Raw genomic sequence first — 17,462 nt, forward strand, 5'->3', positions numbered from 1 at the left:
TGTGTTACATGCACCCTCAGTGCAGTAACACAGGGGTGTCATACTGACCCCCAAACATAGACTCCATACCCTGGGACTGACTAATGTCTCCCAGGGCATGTAAAGTCGCTGTTGACTTTACTAGTCTTAAATTGTGAACAGAACCAGTACAAACCATCATATTGTGGAAGTGCTGGTAGGGGTAATTAGATTGCCCCTGGGTCTGTTTTTTGAGGGGGCACTGTGCAGTCCCCCCTCATCGAGTTTCTGGCTGGTGGCAGTGGTTACCACGCGAAATATTCCACCAGAATATTTCCTATAGGATTTTCCCATTCATTTTAAACGCACCACTTTTTTGGTGCAATGTTAAAGATACCACCGGGTTATTTAATATTTACTCCCCGGCTGGGTCTTTTTGCCAGGACTCGGTTTTAAAATGGCATTCGTGTTCGCCTCTGTAACTTCAACCCAAGTCGAGTCCTTTGTTCCACTTGTGCACAGAAGCCTCCAAAAGTGGTGCCACTCTGTCTGGGTCTACAGGATGTGTGGGAGGGTGGTTTAGGCACCCTGGACTGAGTTGCCTCGGCAACTCAAGTCGCACTCGTGTGATTGGCCCAGTGGTGAACCGCCCGGCTCACCACTTAGCATGTTTGAGTGACAGCTAGGACTGATGAATGGGGGTTTTCTACATAAAAGCAGGGCTTTGGAGACTGGAACTTCAGAAGTCGCCACAGGACCAAAGAATCTGAAGAGGGAGAAGCTGAGCCAACCTGAAACGACAACACCACTGGTGGAGCCCTGCTGAACCGTCTCACCACTTCCCAACGACAGAGAAGATCTTCATCCTGGAGAGTCTTCTTCCTCTGAACTGGTGGGGATAACCAGTTCGCCCTCTTTTCACCTTCCTGGATCGTCTCGTGGTCGAATTGCCCGTGCCAAGCACCCCAGCGGCCGGATAGCCACGCTTCACCACTACCGCAAATAAAAGGGTAGTACCTTTTAACCGGGAAACTCCGCGGCTGGTTTCTTCCCTGGCAGTGCAACGACCTCCAGCTTTCCTCCACGTCGAGATCTTCTCTTCCCCTGGATGAAGCACCGACTTGCACCCGCTGCCAGGAACATCTGCCCCCCCCTAGAGCTTTCTCACCATTTCAGATACTGTGTCCTGCCTGATCTCCCTTGCAACAGACTGTTCAAGGTGTCCCGTAAATCCTTGACTCTCTATCCTGGGGTGACTTGGGACCTGCTTACTAACTTTTCCTGAACTGATCCAACCCTTTTTGAACAATCTGCAAAGACTTTTTAAAGTACTTTTCAACTGTGTGATCTTGGACACATTCCGCCTTGCTCTCTCCAAGAGTGGGCCTGGCCTATGAACTTACTTGCTCTAACAGTAGACTCTGCCTTTCTGACTTGCTGTGGTTCTCTTTAAAGTGTTGGTATTGTGTACTTTCCTAATTCCGCCTTTTTCCTTCCCTTTTTAACTAACTTATTGGAGTGCCATCTTAGGTTAAGCGCTCACCTCTGTCTGCAAATAAGTGGTGTTTTAACTAAGACTTGTTCAATAAGTAATCAGGGATATATATATTAATAGTGACTGTGTTTGAACGTGCTTGCCATATTAGTGTTAGTGTATTTTACAAGTGTGTTTTTAAATAAATAATTATATACTTTTATACCAAAGCTCTGGTCAGTGTTTGCTTGTGCTACTTTATCCCTGTACCCATTTCGTACACTCTATATACTGTCTAACTCTTCTTGAGAGAAGTCTGGCTGCTTAGCCACAGCTACCAGGTAAATCTGGGTGGTACAGACTGCTACCAATTGGGTTTACTGCCAACACCTGTAGTCCTAAGCCTTTTGCAGTGGTCCCTAAGGGAACTGCACAGGTTTCTGCCTAACAGCCGGGAAGGCTGGACCGCAGAGCTCAGTGGTGGCGTGACCACGGAGAACAAGTGATGGGCAGGCCGCCCTCTCAAGTACCTCGATCCACCTCAGGGAGAAAGCAACTCCCGAATCCAATACCCGTGGCCGTATCAAGAAGCCGAGAAGGAGACAGGAACACGTACAAAACAGACGTTGCGGAACGCGAAGCAAGAAACAAACCGAGCTTGACATGTGACATTAGCTTTGAATGTTTGAGAATGTAAATGAAGAATTTCGATACATTTACATATAGTGGAGCTACATCACAGGAAAAACAACAAAGTGTGCATATCATATGGCATTTAGATTTGAGGTGCGCTGGAACTTGCTCCTGGCTCCCCAAAGGTAACTTCTGCCTACTGGGTGATGCCTGATGCCCAGAAACTGGTTTTACGTACTGCTCATTGAATCATAATTTTAAGCCCTGTATGTGTGATATGAGTTGCAAAAAAGAAACCCAGATAGAAGACAGCGCCAGGTATAGGTTACAAAACCAATTGATTCTTTTATTATAACAGATTTGCCCTTGTTGATGACACGTGTTTCAGCTTTACTTAAAGCCTTTTTCAAATCAGGGTCTTATTACTTATTTGTTGCCTGCCCCTATATATTATCTTGTGGCTGCTCATCAATATCTGGGTTCAATCCCTTCGGTGGTTCTCATTCCGCTTTCACTCGCGTGCGTCCATTCCTCGGGGCGGACTCAGCATCTCTGTCCATCATATACATGTCGTCTTGATAGACCTGACCTCCGAAGCCAACACTCTCTAAACTTGTATATGTGATAGGTGTTGGATTATTTCAATTGATGTGATGTTCTGTATTTTATTGTTTGCTGGAGTTAGCAGGTTTGAAGATCTATTTAGTTTTAACCAAACGTAAACTATTTTTCTATTAATAACTAGCAATATGTTATCCTTGTTTTCTCTCAATGATCACTGGCATCTCTAAATATGTATTGTTTCCCTTATTTCGAGTAATTTTACTAAAAACACATCAATCATCCTCTCATGTACAGCGAAAAGTAAAACTGAGAAGGTTGTGTTCAGCGTTCATCATTTTGTGTACATTTATAAAAGCAGAAAAGGAGTAGGGTCAGTTGTCATTACAGGTCATCAAGTTCTGGGATTCTTTGAGAAAGGATGTAGAGATCAAGCATGCACCAATTGACTTGGAAAAGATTGAAATCCAACATACGTTCTACATGAGCGAAGGCACAGAATGGTCCGCGGGGGCAGCTGCCAGACTGCTGCATATCATTACACTTGGTCGATTTGTAGATCTGTGCAAAACAAATAAAAGGAGACATTGGAAAGTGTATGAATAAGAGGACAAGAGAAATAAATATATACATTAAATATATACATATTTACCAGTAATATTATTTTTGCAGTCTGTCTGTATAAGGGTCAGGTTATACATAGCCCATCATCTTGTGGCTATCATAATGCAATGAAAGTTAGGTGTCAAAATGGGCGTTCCTGTAATAGTATCACTGTACTACATGTACAGAATACCCATAACGCTCCTTCATATAGACCCTCTCCTCAGAGTATTTATTTTCTTGACTGAAAATCTGCATCTTTTTGTGGATAATGTACAAACAGTCAAGAAACAAATACTATGAGGGGGGCTTATATGAAGGAGCGTTATGAGTATTCTGTACATATACATGTATATGACAAACATTACATACCTGTAATCGTCTTTCTGATTCTTCCACCTGCTTAAGATTCACATGCTTTGCATAGGCCGACATCTAGTAGTTGGTGCAGAGTGTTAAATTATTTATTTTCGATTTGGAAAAGGGATGTCGACTGGGCATTCCTGTAATACTATCCCTACTGTGGCATGTAATGTACCGCATGAAACTCTCACGCGTCAAGGTCCTCCGATTATTTTTCTGACCCGAGGTTGCGTCGAGTGTATTGTGAAGTGTGACTGAAGAATTGTTTGAAAAACCTCACATACTAAACATGTTGCCTATTGTGCATCTACATCCAAAGAGAGGAGGATGGGTTGACGCATGTGAATGAAGCGGATACAAGCATCAGAAAGACGATTCCAGGTATGTAATATTTGTTTTCTGAAGCTTGTGGATCTGCTTAGAATCACATTCTTTGCATAGACTAGCAAGCAATATCAGAAGAAGTTGGTGGGTTGATAGAATTAACCAAGACAAATACATGTTTTAGCACTGCTTGTCCCATCTGGGAGGCATTTCTGGGCTTGTATGTCAACACAATTGTGTATACTGAACTGCATGTGGCAGCCGTACATATTGCTGCTAGTGGCACATTAGGAATAAATGCTAACATAGCACATGCACCACATTTTAGGTGTAAAAAGCAGTTTTGATTGACAGTGTGCAACAGTGCTGGATACATCGTACAATCCATCTTGAGATAGAAGCCTTTGAGACAGAGTCCACTTCTCTACCGGCTGCTAAGAACAACGAATTGTTCTGTTATTATGAGTGGTTTAGTTTTATTGAGGTAGTACAATGTGTGAGGGTGTAGGAGTAAGACTCAGACAGAAGAGTGGTATGTTGATTGGCAAATACTTTTATTAGTAACAGACTGGAGTTTTTGAGGAAATCCTAACTAGCACTATATCTAAGAGGGATTTCCCTGCCTCAACAAAAGTAGCTAACTTAACTGTGTGTCAGAATGGCAAAAGAAAAGTTCAATGCAAATCCCAACCGGTCCCTCACAAACTAAACTTAATATAAGGTGAACAGGGAAAATGTCTCTGGGCTTGTCACCCGCAGCCCTGCTCTGTAGTTCTCGATCAAAGTTCAAATGAAAAATAAATACCTCAAAGTTCAAAAGGGTTGTTTCCCTCCACCTTTAGTCTCTTCAGGGTTCTTAAAAATGTCTCTCTTCTATTGGTTGAAAAGAAACGTGTCCCTGACCCTGTTGAGACGACCTGGTTCTTGGTGCAGTGACGAATAGGAGTCTCCTGGATACTCTCTTCCAAGCTGTGTCTAAGATCGGACACCCAGCTTCAAGGTACTGCAACGAAGAAGTGCAACCTGGATGTCTTTCCCAAGCTGTACGGAGGGTCCCAGACCCTTGTGAGCAGACCCGGCTTCCAGGTACTGTGACGAAGAACAGTCTGGATTCAGATTTTCCTCCCAATTGCCGTGGGTCCAAGACCCTGTTCTCAGTACCCCCTAGGTTCACTCTCCTGCCAAGTAGAGTACTCAATGTTTTTGCTCTCACAGTTCTCTTTAGCAGACATCGCTTCGGCCCACAGCCTTGGTTTATTATCCTGCCAATGTCTTTGCTTACCACTCCTACATACAAAGTTCATACAACCCATTACTGCTGTTTGGAATGCAGTTCCCCAGTATGGGTTCCAGATCCCCTTCTAATCTTGCTGCTCTGTCTCGGTGAAGCAGCATTCAATACTTTTCTTAGGGCATCATGCACCCTCTGGGTCTCCCCAACCTTGGCCTTAAGACACCCTAGTAGCTGCAGGGCCTTGGCTGTCACCCTCCGGTTGTTCGTTGGTCTCCCAGGATATTCTGCGACTTGTCTGGCTCACCAGGACCTTCCCCGGTCTTCCGTTCATCTCTTAGCAGTTCGCTGTTGGTTTCTCTGCACCCCAGCACCCTCAGTCACCAGTGAGTGTAACTCTTCTCCAGTATACTTCCTGCTTCGCGGGTCTCACATGGGTGCGCTTCTCTTCCAAACAGTGTCTACTTCTCTGCTCTGCCCCTCTGCACGTAGCCTGCCGAGCTCTCGGTCTGTGCCGAGATGAAGACGCCATTGCTCTCTTCCCTCTTTTGTTTTGAATGACAGATGACCAAATGGATCATTTGGGACACTAGAGCAGGTGCGTTGGTTTGCCTCAATGATTGAGATGTAAGATTAATCCCTGATTTTGTGACATATTGTACAGGCATGTTATCTTCATTGGTGGGAAAATGGACAACTTGAGGTGGTGGGAATACTATGACTGACTTACCTACTTTGGCGAAATTAGGATCGTTGTTAAGTGTTCCTCGTGCATCTTGTGGATTACTCTGTTTCAAGAGTGGGGTAGGAGGAAAAGCATATGCACATATCCCTGGCAAACGGATCCACAGTGCGTTCCCCTTGGATTCCCTCCACGGGAACCTGGAAGCACAGCTTAGGCGTTTTGCGTTTTCTTTTGTGTCAAAATGATCTATTTCTGGTTGCCCCTAGCTTGTAAAAATGTTGCCTACAATGTCCGAATGTAATTCCCACTTGTGATCAGAGTTTTATTTTTAGTTTCTGCTTATTATGTCTGTTAGACAGTTGTGTTCCCCTGGAACATATTGCGATTGGAGGCTCCATTTCCATATTCTCTGTGCCAATGTTGATAGTGTTAGGGAGTGGATCCCGCCCCGTTTGTTGATGTACAACACAGCTGTTGTGCTGTTTGTTATAATCAGCACATTCTTCCAAATTAAGTGATGTTAGAATGCTTGTAACCCTTCGTAATTGCAGCATATTGATGTGTTTCTGGGAGACTGTGTGTGACCACATGCCCTGCGTTGTTTGGGAGACAATGGGCTTCCGACTGTGAGAAACCTGAAGGCTTCCTTACACCTACTCCAATTGGATATTCTTCTCAGGTGGCTAGGGAAAGGCCATCGCTATTGGAACCTGACTCTGGGTGTGGAGATGCGAGGAAGGATCACATGGGTGGAGGGTCCTTGGGGATTGTGAAGAGGATGCCTTTAGGCGAGGCATGGTATCTCCCTACCTTTACAAGTTGTTGCCAATCACTTCCTTGTATTACTCCAGGTACCACTCTAGTAACCTAGTAGGTCTTGAGAGTCTTGTTTGTACATTTGCAAGCTGGAAGAGCCGACTTCTTGGGGAAGGGAAACCTGAGACACTGGGAACTGTTTTGTCTACTTGGGAAAGGCAACCCAAGGCTTTTTGGAACTGTTTTGAACTTGGGGAAGGGGGGCTGTAAAGTAACCATAGAGCTAGAAGAAGCTCAGAACATTATTTGGAACACTATTGTGTTTGTTGCTGACATCCCTGCACATTGTTTAGCTTTAGTTGTGAATACATGTATAGCTTTTGGACAGAGACAGACTTAAGTTGAATTTACTGACTCGGACTATCCTTAGTTGCTTTAGGTAGGCAACTCTCACCTTAACCTAGGGCAAATTAGGCCCTACACCATCCTGACATTTAAGTTAATAAACATTTTGTTTGAAATTTGAATATGTTGTTTGTCTTGGTTGATGATGCATTCAGTGGGACGCGGCTCACCCGATACAAGTTGGAAAACCCTAAGATTTGAAAAGTGAAATGCCACAGCATCAGAGCCCATCAGTAGCCACGAAGGGCTCTATTGGGTTTCACATTTGTAGCAGTAGGGATGAGAGTATTTCCCCAGGTGAAAGACGATTGATACCCACTGATTTTATTCTAATTCCACCCCCTGATACATATATTAGACTAGCACCCAAATCCGGGTTAGCATGGCGGTTTGGAATTAATGTGCTAGCCAGGGTTATAGACCCAGACTTTAGAGGGGATGTTAAAGTGTTGTTACAGAATCACTGGAAGGATCCCTTTCAAATCCAGCAAGGGGATAAAATTGCTCAAGGGGTGCTTACGAGGGCAAGGTTTCTTAAGGTTAAGGAGGAGGCTAGGAAAGAACAGATTGAGGTACTCAAGGTTTCGGAGAGGCAGATGAAACACCTGATGCCCCTCCCAAACATGGAGGCCAGAAAAAAGTTAGAGAAGAATAAACCGAAACTCTTACAGACCTAACCTTTGCCCAAAGGAACCACCAACCCCTTATTGGCTGAAGCATTTTAACAAGTTCTATCTGAGACAGAGGGTCATGAGAAAGGGGGCCTTTGTTATTTTTGAAACATAGACTTCTGTGTAGAGGAGACACCACTTCAGAGGGCTTGGTAAAAATACAGTTGGTTGTCTCTTAAAGTCATAAGCAGGTGGTCCCCAGAAATAGCCCATTCACATTTTACGGGAGGCCATTTGGGGAAGACCAAGACTCAGGGACAAATCATTAGGTTCTAGTGGCCCGGAATAAATGGTTATATTAAAAACTTAATTCAGGCTTGTGAGATCTGCCAAAAGACTAGCGCTCACATGTCACAGCCCGTACCGTTAAATCCATTACCAATCATAGAAATCCTGTTCTCAAAGAATTGATATGGACATTGTGGGGCCCCTAGAAACTTCAAAACTGGGAAATAAATACATTCTGGTAATTGTGGATTACACAACACAGTGCCCCGAAGCCTTTCCCCTGAGGGCAAACACCACACACATTTTGAAACACCTGCTCCCTTTCTTTTCACGGGTAGGCTTTCCAAAGGAAATATTGACTGAAGATTTATGAGCAAACTCATGGGGGAGGTTAAACAACGGGTGCAAATTGCCACATTTCGAACATCAGTCTATCATCCACAGACAGATAGCCTGGTAGAAAGATTTAATAACACATTAAAGACTGTAAAGAAGGTCTAACACCCCCAACCCCCTCTTATGACAGAAAGACAAATATGGTGATTGGGGCCAATATTTAACTCTCCTGTCCAACACAGTAGAAATCCAGATTCTTCTCTGTTTAGGTAAATTAGGTTGCCCTTATTCAAAGTAAACGTACATTAGAAAAAGGGGTCACTGCACAGTTTTATTCATAATAGCATAGGATATAAAAAGAGCAATTACATTTTGTACAAACAAACATAATATAAAGACATTAGGACACACTGTTTAAATATGAAGAAGGTTATTCACATTTAGTAGACATTTGTCATGATGCCTGCCCCTGGGGACCCAGACCAAGTCCAGCAACCCCGGAAGCAGGCATCAAGTTATTCGAAGCAAGCCCAACAACCCCTGCTAGGGGCTATTTGGGTGCAGTCCTGGCGCCTATGGCGCCAGGCTCATAGACTAAAACTTACCTGATGCAGACCATGCTGCAAGAGCTCCAAGCCAAAAGAGGCTTGGAAGGGACTACTTTACCTAGGGACTATTTTTTTACCCGGGTGGGGCTGGGGAGGAATACTTACCTGGGACTACTTTAGTGGCTTTTTAAACCACGCCCGAAGAGCAGCACATGCTTCGCGTTATTCTGCATCCTGCAGCGTAATGCTCACCGTGCCTGCAAGTCTGCATCCAGTCTTCTGCCACGCCCGCCTCGAGTCTGGAGCTCCTAGAAAAAGGGAGAAAGAAGGAGAAAAGGTTAGAACAAGAGCAATACCTTTGATCCTTACCTGAATTCCCGATCCATCGCGCCTTCGAGCTGGAAGAAAGAAGTTATTTTATGCGCGTCGCAGCATCTTCACATTCCACCGCATCCTTCTGCATGTTCCCGCTGCACTCCGGCACCTAAGGGGAAGACAAGAACAGCAAGGTGAGCTAAGGAAATACACAGATGCAATATTAGTTACCCCCATAGACTTACCTGATTTTACCACCGGGGATACTATTCCTCTTCACGGGTCGGCGCAGCTTCCACTGCATCCTCGCCGAACCCCGGCCCCTAAGGGGAAACAAAAGGACAGCAAGGTGAAGCAAAGGGACAAACAAGGGGAAACCTCCTCACCACAATAGACTTACCTGATTTTACCGCCTGAGGCATTATTCCCCGGGACTTCATACTTTCTCTCAGCGCCTGAATAAAGGAGAAAGCAACAGGTTACATATTGACATTATTTTATCGAACTGTGTTGGATAATACAAATCCTTACCTGAATATTACCAGCTGCCACGAGGAACTCTTCGCTAGGGTCAAGCTGCAACCTGCAAGGAATCGGACAGGGTGAAAGTCAGACATTTGAACTCTTACGAACTACATACTTACGGTGCCTTGCCGGGAATCTCAGAGTCAATATTGTTCTTGAACTCACCAATTCCTTCGAGCCAGTGAATCAACTGGGGGGTTTACGCTCAACTCCACGGGTGGTTAATTTCCTTTCTCTATTTGCAGAGCAATATTCCTATGGGCCAAGCAAACAAAGCTAGGTGGGCCAGTCCAGTCCGTCATCTCGGCACTACGCGTCACATTGGTGGAGACCGCAGCTGTCCAGTTCAGATATACGCCTTTGTGGGAGCCAGGTGAGCGTAACAGAACGCAAAGCCTACCCACAAATTCCCACCCGGGCATTATGGATACCTCAGAAACTGACCAATTGGCCCAATTACTAGGGGAACTGAGGGCTGAAGTGCATTCAGCCCGTCAAGAAACCAATGCTCTTAGGAGAGAACTGATTTTGTCAAAGGAGCGAACTGATGACCTTGCTAGGCAACTACTGCAAAGCCAGGCTGTACAAGCACCCCTACCAGGTCCCGGGGTGAATCCAGCTCCTGTGTCATCGAGTAACCCTGTGCAAATAAACCTACCAGGAAATATTCCATTAGCTCCGCCTGAACGCTTTGCCGGAGATCCCAAAAGGTTCGCCGTGTTTATGAACCAATGCTGCTTGCACTTTTTATGCAGACCTGGAGCCTTCCCAAACGATCAAGCCAAGGTAGCCTTTGTATTGTCATATCTCAGAGGCAGTGCAGCTCATTGGTCAATTCCACTAATTACTCAGGATGACCCAATTCTTCGGGATTTTCAGGGCTTTCAAATGAGCATGGAAAGACTATTTGCCCGGCACTCCCAAGGACAGACCCTGGATAACAAACCTTTTTCCCTACGACAGGGTAACCAGGACCTTCTTTCCTACATCGCAACCTTTAATAGGTTGATAGTGGAAACTGGATGGCCTGAGGTAAAACGAATCACGTTATTTCATCGAGGGCTTCGAGGAGAACTCAAGGATGTCTTGGCTCAAGTCGTGAACCCACCTCAAGACTGCGCTGAATATATAGACTTAGTGGTCCAGTTAGATCACAGACTTCAGAACAGAAAGGCTGATCAAGCCAAGTTTGAGAATCGGGTGTTGATCAAAACCCACGCTAACCCCAAAGGAGCAGATGCTTCAGAACCCATGCAAATCGGAGGGGTTAAAGGACCCTTAACCCAGAAGGAAAGAGAAAGGAGACGGCAAATGCAATTGTGTCTATATTGTGGAACTTTAGGGCATTTTCTACGGGATTGCCCTGTAAAACCACCCAAGAAGGTGGTAGGAGCTGCTGATAAAAGCCATATGGAGTCAGACTCGGGAAACGACCACGCCCGACAAGCGTAGAGGTCCGCTTGCCGAGCTTGAAGAAGGATACTCAGACCTCGCATTTCATCATACCAATGGTCCTCGTAGATCAAGGCAGCCATCCGGTATGCACACAGTAAGGGCATACATTGATAGCGGGGCCATAGGAAACTATGTGGATTACGAATTGGCTTCCAGGATGAATCTACCTCTCTGCCGAAAAACCACCTCAAATGTCATCACCACAGTCGATGGAACTGAAATTTCCTCTGGGTCTGTAACTCATTCCACCGCAGAGATGACACTATTGGGTCAGGATGGGCATCGAGAGACTATTGCGTTTGATCTAATCAAAGCCCCACAGTTCCAAATAATACTGGGGATACCTTGGTTGGAAACACAATCCTTGTATTGATTGGCGAGAGAAGAGAATAACCTTCCCGGATTGTGCACAAACCTTTTACCCAAAGAAAAATCTGAACGCAGGCCTGGCCACAGTAACCACAGCAGTCGTGCAACTACCTCCAGAATACCAAGAATCCCAGGACGTCTTCCAAAAAGAACAGGCAAACACCTTACCACCTCACAGATCATATGATTGTCAAATCGGTCTCATACCCGGTGCACAACCCCCTTGTAGCAGGATCTACGCCCTTACGGAACCTGAGAACCTTCACCTACGACAATACTTAGACCAGTACCTTGCTAATGGCTTCATTCGCCCATCCAAGTCCCCTGCATCTTTAGCTTTGTTCTTCGTGCCCAAAAAGGAAGGTGACCTCAGAACGTGCATAGACTACCGCGCATTGAACCAGATAACTGTTAAGAACCGATACCCATTGCCTCTGATCCCTGAACTACTAGACCAAGTGAAGAAGCGAGCATATACACCAAGTTAGATCTCAGGGGGGCATACCATCTGGTACGTGTAAAAGAGGGTGACGAATGGAAGACTGCTTTTCGCACCAAGTATGGGTTATTCGAATACCAGGTGATGCCTTTCGGGTTGTGCAATGCACCAGCGGCCTTCCAATACTTCATGAACGATGTCCTTCGTAAACTCATTGACGTTTGTGTTGTCGTATATATTGATGATATTCTAGTATACTCCTCTTCAGAATCTGACCATGTGAAGCACGTCCGAGCAGTCCTTGAGAAAGTGCGCCTGCACAAACTATATGCAAAACTGGAAAAATGCGTTTTTCATGCCACAGAAGTTGAATTCCTTGGGTTTATCCTGACCACAAAAGGAGTCCGAATGGACTCACGAAAGGTGGATGCAATCCGTAAGTGGCCATCACCAAGTTCAGTGAAAGGAGTACAAAGCATGCTCGACTTTGCCAATTTCTACCGCAGATTCATCCCGGATTTTTCACATGTTGTACATCCCATCACAGCACTCTTGTGAAAAAATAAACACTTTATGTGGACTGAAGAAGCTGAAAAGGCCTTGCAAAAGCTGAAAGCAAAATTCACGTCTGTACCTGTATTAAAGCACCCGCGCCCTGAACTTCCATACATAGTGGAAACTGATGCATCCAGTCTAGCCATGGGAGCTGTCCTGTCTCAAAAGGACCCTGAAACTGGCCAGCTTCACCCAGTAGCATTTTGGTCCAGAAAGTTCTCGGCACCCGAGTTAAACTATGCGGTTACCGACAAGGAGTTATTAGCCATTAAATCCGCCTTCAAGGCTTGGCGGCACTATCTTCTCGGTGCCAGGCATACCATTACTATCATCACCGATCACCGGAACGTACAGTATTTAAAGACAGCCAAGGCCCAATCGTCACGTCAACTCCGATGGGCATTGTTCTTTGCAGAGTTCGATTTCATAATAACCTATCGACCAGGTTGTAAGAATGGTAAAGCAGACGCCTTATCCCGAATAGGGATGGGAGAGGCAGAAGTGAACCCAGAACCAGTACATATACTCCGAGCAAAGGATTTGTGGCATGACTACTCTACAGACACTAGAGGACATTCAGGTAAAGATCCAGCAACTCTTTGATCCTACAGCCCTGCAGGACTGGGTAAAGAAAGGCCCAGACTACTCTGTCACCAATGACCTGCCTTATTACCAAGGGCGGCTATTTCTGCCACACAAGGAACTACAAGAGCTAGTCATTTTGCGTTATCATGATACCCTAATGGAGGGGCACCCAGGTATTAAAAAAACTGAAGCTAAAATTAAGAGACAATTCTGGTGGCCCACCTGGCGAAAGGATATTAAATCATTTGTGATGTCTTGTGGCATTTGCGCCCAAAACAAAAGTCAAAACAAAAAACCAGCTGGAGTCTTACAACCTTTAGACATTCCGCCTGCACCATGGCACACCTTATCGTTAGACTTTATTACTGATCTACCCCCATAAAATGGATTTAACACCATTCTAGTTATTGTGCATCTTTTTTCCAAGATGGCCCACTTTATTCCTTTAAAATGATTACCTTCAGCTTCAATCCTGGCCAAGGAGTTCCTCGAAAACATTGTTCGCATACACGGATTTCGTCCGTATTGGTCCCTGACCGGGGCAGTCAATTCATTTCACATTTTTAGAAAAAATGTCAATTGGCGCAAATCGATGTGAGGTTATCGACCAGTCACCACCCCCAAACCGATGGTCAAACGCAGAGGCCCAACCAGACTCTCGAACAATAACTGCGTTGTATGTTACATCAGACTGAGAGTAATTGGAAAGACATTCTTTGGATCGCCGAATATGCATACAATAATTCAGTACATTCTGGAACTGGACAATGCCCCTTTTATACCTTATAGGGGCGCCATCCTCGAACCTCAGACCTTAACTCACCCCAACACTTAGAAATGCCCGCAGTGGACCATCTGCACGCTACGATTACACAAGCCTTTAAAGAAGCAACTGCACATTTAAAAAAGGCGAAAGAAAAATACAATAAAGATGCTGATCGGCATAGAAGTGATACTCCACAGTACCAGATAGGGGACCAAGTATGGTTAGCCACAAAACATATACCTCTAAAGGGAACACGGACCTTTAACACCAGATATTTGTGACCTTACTCTATTAATGCCATTATCAACCCGGTGGCTGTCAAGTTGGACTTACCTGCTAATATGCGAATGCACCCCGTCTTTCATGTGTCACTTTTGAAGCCAGTGCAACCAGGGACAAGATTAACCAAGCCACTAGACCCCGTCCTTGTAGACGGGGAACCCGAATTTGAAGTTAAAAACATCCTGGACTCCAAGCTGATAAGGTCAAAACGTTTTTATTTAATTGACTGGAAAGGTTACGGACCACAGGAAAGGTCATGGAAACCTAGTAACCACATTCATGCACTTCGATTGGTGAAAAAATTCCACCGAAATTTCCCAGACAAACCAAAACCACAGGGAAGAACGACTTTAGGAGGGGCCTTGGGGGGGGGGGTGCGGGGGGGGGGAACTACCCCCGGGGACCCAGAACAAGTCCAGCAACCCCGGAAGCAGGCATCAAGTTATTCCAAGCAAGCCCAATAATCCCTGCTAGGGGCTATTTGGCTGCAGTCCTGGCGTCTATGGCGCCAGGCTCATATGGAGAGTCAGTCCTGGCGCCTTAGGCGCCAGGCTCATAGATTAAAACTTACCTGATGCAGACCATGCTGCAAACATACCTGATGCAGACCATGCTGCAAGAGATCCAGGCCAAAAGAGGCTTGGGAGGGACTACTTTCCCTAGGGACTATTTTTTTACTCGGGTGGGGCTGGGGAGGAATACTTACCTGGGACTACTTTGGAGGCTATTTAAACCACGCCCGAAGAGCAGCAGACGCTTTTCGTTACTCTGCATCCAGCAGCGTAACGCTCACCGTGCCTGCAAGTCTGCATCCAGTCTTCTGCCACGCCCGCCTTGAGTCTGGAGCTCCTAGAAAAAGGGAGAAAGAAGGAGAAAAGGTTAGAACAAGAGCAATACCTTTGATCCTTACCTGAATTCCCGATCCATCGTGCCTTCGAGCTGGAAGAAAGAAGTTATTTTATGTGCGTCGCCTCGCCTACTGCAGCGCCGCGCTGAACTCACCAGCCTTCGCAGCATCTTCACATTCCACCGCATCCTTCTGCATGTTCCCGCCGCACTCCGGGAAGACAAGAACAGCAAGGTGAGCCAAGGGAATACACAGAGGCAATATTAGTTACCCCCCATAGACTTACCTGATTTTACCACCGGGGGTACTATTCCTCTTCACGGGTTGGCGCAGCTTCCACTGCATCCTCGCCGAACCCCGGCCCCTAACGGGAAACAAAAGGACAGCAAGGTGAAACAAAGGGACAAACAAGGGGAAACCTCCTCACCACAATAGACTTACCTGATTTTACCGCCGGAGGCATTATTCCCCGAGACTTCATACTTTCTCTCAGCGCCTGAATAAAGGAGAAGGCAACAGGTTACATATTGACGTTCTTTTATCGAACTGTGTTGGATAATACAAATCCTTACCTGAATATTACCGGTTGCCACAAGGAACTCTTCGCTAGGGTCAAGCTGCAACCTGCAAGGAATCGGACAGAGTGAAAGTCAGACATTTGAACCCTTATGAACTACATACTTACGGCGTCTTGCCGGGAATCTCAGAGTCAATATTGTTCTGGAACTCACGAATTCCTTCGAGCCAGTGAAGCAACTGGTTATCTACGCGCCCCTGCGCTCAATGCAGGATGGAGAGCTCATCTTTCCAAACCATCAGGTGAGACTATAAGAGGGGACATCAAAGATGATCAGTGGGGAGAACAGTGGGAGTGGGGGGGTTAACGCTCAACTCCACGGGTGGTTAATTCCCTTCTCCATTTGCAGAAGAATATTCCTACGGGCCAAGCAAACAAAGCTAGGTGGGCCAGTCCAGTCCGTCATCTCGGCACTACGCGTCACATTGGTGGAGAGCGCAGCTGTCCAGTTTAGATCGACGTCCCTGTGGGAGCAGGTGAGCGTAACAACATTCATTTTAAAATGAACTCTACAGTCTCCTTGCAAATAAACAAAGGGCCTCATTACACGGTATGCGGTAAAAACCGGCAATTACCGGCATGGCGTAAATAGCGTGTCCGCCCTCGCAAGAGGCCGCAAATTGCATGCCATTACGAGATCGCGGGCACGAGCCTACCGCCATGCCGGTAATGAGCCTACCGCCATGCCGCAAAAGTCCCCAAAAAGTCCCTTAACGGCATCCTCGAAAGCGCTGTTAGCATTTCCGCCCTGCCGCCACATGCAAATAGCGGTTTCCGCAAATAGCGGTGACCGCTATTAGCGGTCACCGCTAATAGCGGTCACCGCTATATTGCGGAAACGGAAATAGCATCATCGCACCGGAACGGGAAAGAGCACGGCGGCCATCTTTAAAATCACAATCCATTGCCATCCCCCTTATCCAGGACACCTTACCAGGAACCACGTTGGGAAATACACCAAGGACACTGTGAAGATGCCCAAGGCCATTAAAAAATCGTCTGAGCGGCAACGCAAGGAGAAGTTTTGCAAGGAGGAGCTCCTGATGCTAACGCAGACACTAGCAGACAATGCTCATGTCGTCTTCAACAACGACATGCGTCGGGAGACCATTGTGAAGAAGAAGGCCATCTGGGAAGAGGTAGCCCACAAGGTCAGCGCGGTAGGCACCACAACCCGCACAGTCAAAGACTGCCGAAAGAGGTGGGATGACCTCCGGCTCCGTGTGCGGAACATTCTATCCGTGAACCGCAACCTGGCTACGGGCACAGGAGGAGGCAGTGAATCGCCAATCAAGCTCACCGAGTGGGAGGAGACATGCGCATCAACCATCGGGGTGGAATGCATTGAGGGAGTTGGACAAATGGAGCATGGCGTGGCTGTTTCGTCCGATGGAGGTGAGTGTATGCATCAAACAATGCACAGTGAAGTGTGATGTTCCCCCCAATCATGTGTCCATATCAATGCCGTGGCTCCAGCCACAAACAGACATGCATGCATCACCACATGCCCAAACAACAGAGACCCATTCATGCATGACCCACCCAACATCCCCATTACCTGCATCCACACTGAAGAGCCCGGAATGCATAGAACGGCATGACATATTCATTTTGCTCAAGGCAGGTCGACCCATTACTGATGGTTGTCAACATTTCTCACCCTTGCAGGATCACACACTGACACTGAGGAGGCACGCACTTCCACACCTGCTCCCACATCCAGCAAAAAAGCAAGGAGGGATGCCACAGGGGACACCGCCACATCCACAAGGGCAGCCAGGACGAGTGTCCATGACCACAGGGACAGAAGCAGCCGGAACACCAGTTGCACACATCCACAGGCCATGGCTGCTCCCGTCGTGGCACCCACGGAAGTGTGTCTCCCAGCAGGTGAGGGCAGCATCGAGGGAATGCACTCTGCTGCCACCAGCTCAACGGGTGAAGCAGCAGCCACGGCCCCACCTTCAGATG

General features: G+C 46.4%; 1 protein-coding gene across 3 annotated transcripts in view; it reads right to left on the reverse strand.

The window, feature by feature from the left end:
- The window catches only part of UNK (unk zinc finger), a 1,622,654-nt gene that overhangs the window by 858,388 nt on the left and 746,804 nt on the right, over nt 1-17,462 (reverse strand). For all 3 annotated transcript variants that reach the window (XM_069654746.1, XM_069654744.1, XM_069654745.1), the window contains exon 7: nt 3,103-3,187. In XM_069654746.1, the coding sequence (XP_069510847.1) occupies nt 3,103-3,187 (85 nt within the window). The remainder of the gene's footprint in view (nt 1-3,102; nt 3,188-17,462) is intronic.

This window comes from Ambystoma mexicanum, chromosome 3q, assembly GCF_040938575.1.
Source record: "Ambystoma mexicanum isolate Mex_15411 chromosome 3q, UKY_AmexF1_1, whole genome shotgun sequence".
Classification (NCBI taxonomy): Eukaryota; Metazoa; Chordata; class Amphibia; order Caudata; family Ambystomatidae; genus Ambystoma; species Ambystoma mexicanum.